This window comes from Exophiala viscosa (genome assembly GCF_022695815.1).
Source record: "Exophiala viscosa unplaced genomic scaffold EDD37scaffold_24, whole genome shotgun sequence".
Lineage (NCBI taxonomy): Eukaryota > Fungi > Ascomycota > Eurotiomycetes > Chaetothyriales > Herpotrichiellaceae > Exophiala > Exophiala viscosa.
In genome coordinates this window covers 2,615-4,215 of record NW_026944376.1, presented here as the reverse complement: position 1 = coordinate 4,215, position 1,601 = coordinate 2,615, and the positions used below count along the sequence as shown (strand labels likewise).

General features: G+C 39.9%; 1 protein-coding gene across 1 annotated transcript; it reads right to left on the bottom strand.

Annotated features, from left to right (window-relative positions):
• Positions 1–613: 613 nt before the first annotated feature.
• On the bottom strand, positions 614–1,497 carry EDD37DRAFT_660456 (putative acetyl-CoA acetyltransferase; the record flags this gene model as incomplete). Its single annotated transcript, XM_062819109.1, has 6 exons — positions 614–843; positions 885–942; positions 979–1,183; positions 1,283–1,318; positions 1,343–1,376; positions 1,401–1,497. The coding sequence occupies 6 exons, from the start codon at positions 1,495–1,497 to the stop codon at positions 614–616; spliced, it is 660 nt and encodes a 219-aa protein (XP_062665069.1).
• Positions 1,498–1,601: the final 104 nt, after the last annotated feature.

Genomic DNA, 1,601 nt, shown 5'->3' with positions numbered 1-1,601 from the left:
AAGCCGATCTTATAACTTAAGAACGACCTTAAGTAGATACCGATATTTCTATGTATCGTAATTCTTGTTAAGCTCTATACCTCTATATGCATACATTCCGGTAACGGGGCGAAGTTCCTCTACAAAAATTAAGTATCTATCTCCTTGAAGTCGTCTTTCTAATAAGCACCTTCTAATCACGATATAGCGATAGAATCGATATTACGGAGACTTTAATATATTTACCTAAGCTAAGAACGGCTAGGAACGTCGTATAAGCTCTATAGAATCTTGAAGCTTCTATTTACGAAAGCGACCACAAGACTCAGAAGAAGGTTATAGTCGGTAAATAAATGGCTAGGGGTAGCTACGAAGGTATACTGCATATCCAACTTCTCCGCAGTTTCTACTCTAACGTTTCTAGGTTTCTAGCCTCGTTCGGTTAAGAATGTGCCGAGGAGCGGCTTATTTAAGTATTTATATATATCGACATTTTGATCTATAGTGGGTGCGCTAAGCTTATATAAGTATATAGCAGCACTAGGCGAACGTACCTAAACTAACGCGTTTGATACGCCTTTTTGCACCTAAACCCCTCTACCGATGAACTTCCCCGGGCTCCATGGTTTTCGCTTTACATTAACGATTCGATAACTAGAGCGCTAGCTCCACCTCCACTATTGTAGATACCTACGCATCCAATCTTGCCTTTCTTAGCTTTAAGGACTCCGAGCAAAGTTGTAACAATCCTCGTACTAGATGTACCGAGAGGGTAACTAATTACTATAGTATCTCCGTACACATTAACCTTATCCGCACTTAAACCTAAAATCTTTATATTAGTAAGGGCCACTACGCTAAATGCTCATTAACTTCGAAGAAATCGACCTAATCTTAGCTAATACCGATATACTTTAGAGCCTTGGGAATAGCGAGAGCTAGCGCTATTATAAATTTACTAGACTATTATATAGTATCTCTCTAGCCTAAGATCTTTACTAGTAGTTTAGTGTTTAGCTTCTTAAGCTTAGCCTTCGAGGCCAGCATAACGACGGCGCCTCCGTCGCTTAAAGGGGAGGCGTTAGGAGCTATCACTATACCTATCTCGGGAATAAAGGTAGGCTTGATTAATCGTAGCTTATCGACGTTTAGGTTCTTAGGCTCGTCGTCCTTGTCTACTATTACGCTAGGCTTCCTACGTGCACTAGGGAGCTATACTAAGATAATCTCAAAATAAAAGAGTCCCTCTTTTTGAGCTGCCTACGCCCGCTAGTATAACTAAATAGCGTAATCGTCCTATTACTCGCGATTAAAATCGTAATCTCGCGTATACTCCTTTCTCTATAGACCTATATATTCTTACTTACTATACGTATCGAAGAGACTATCTTTTAGAACTCTATCGACTAAAGTCTAATTACCGAACTTAGCTCTAATTCGTATATTGGGAAGATAGTAAGGGCAGTTTAACATAGATTTAGTACCGCTAGCTATAACGATATTAGCGTTACTAGTCATGATAGTCTAGGCATCGAGGACAATAGCCTTAACGCTTAATACGTAGACCTTATTGACCGTAGTATAGACGATTAACTCGTCGAGACTAGCTTCGAGGGCGTATT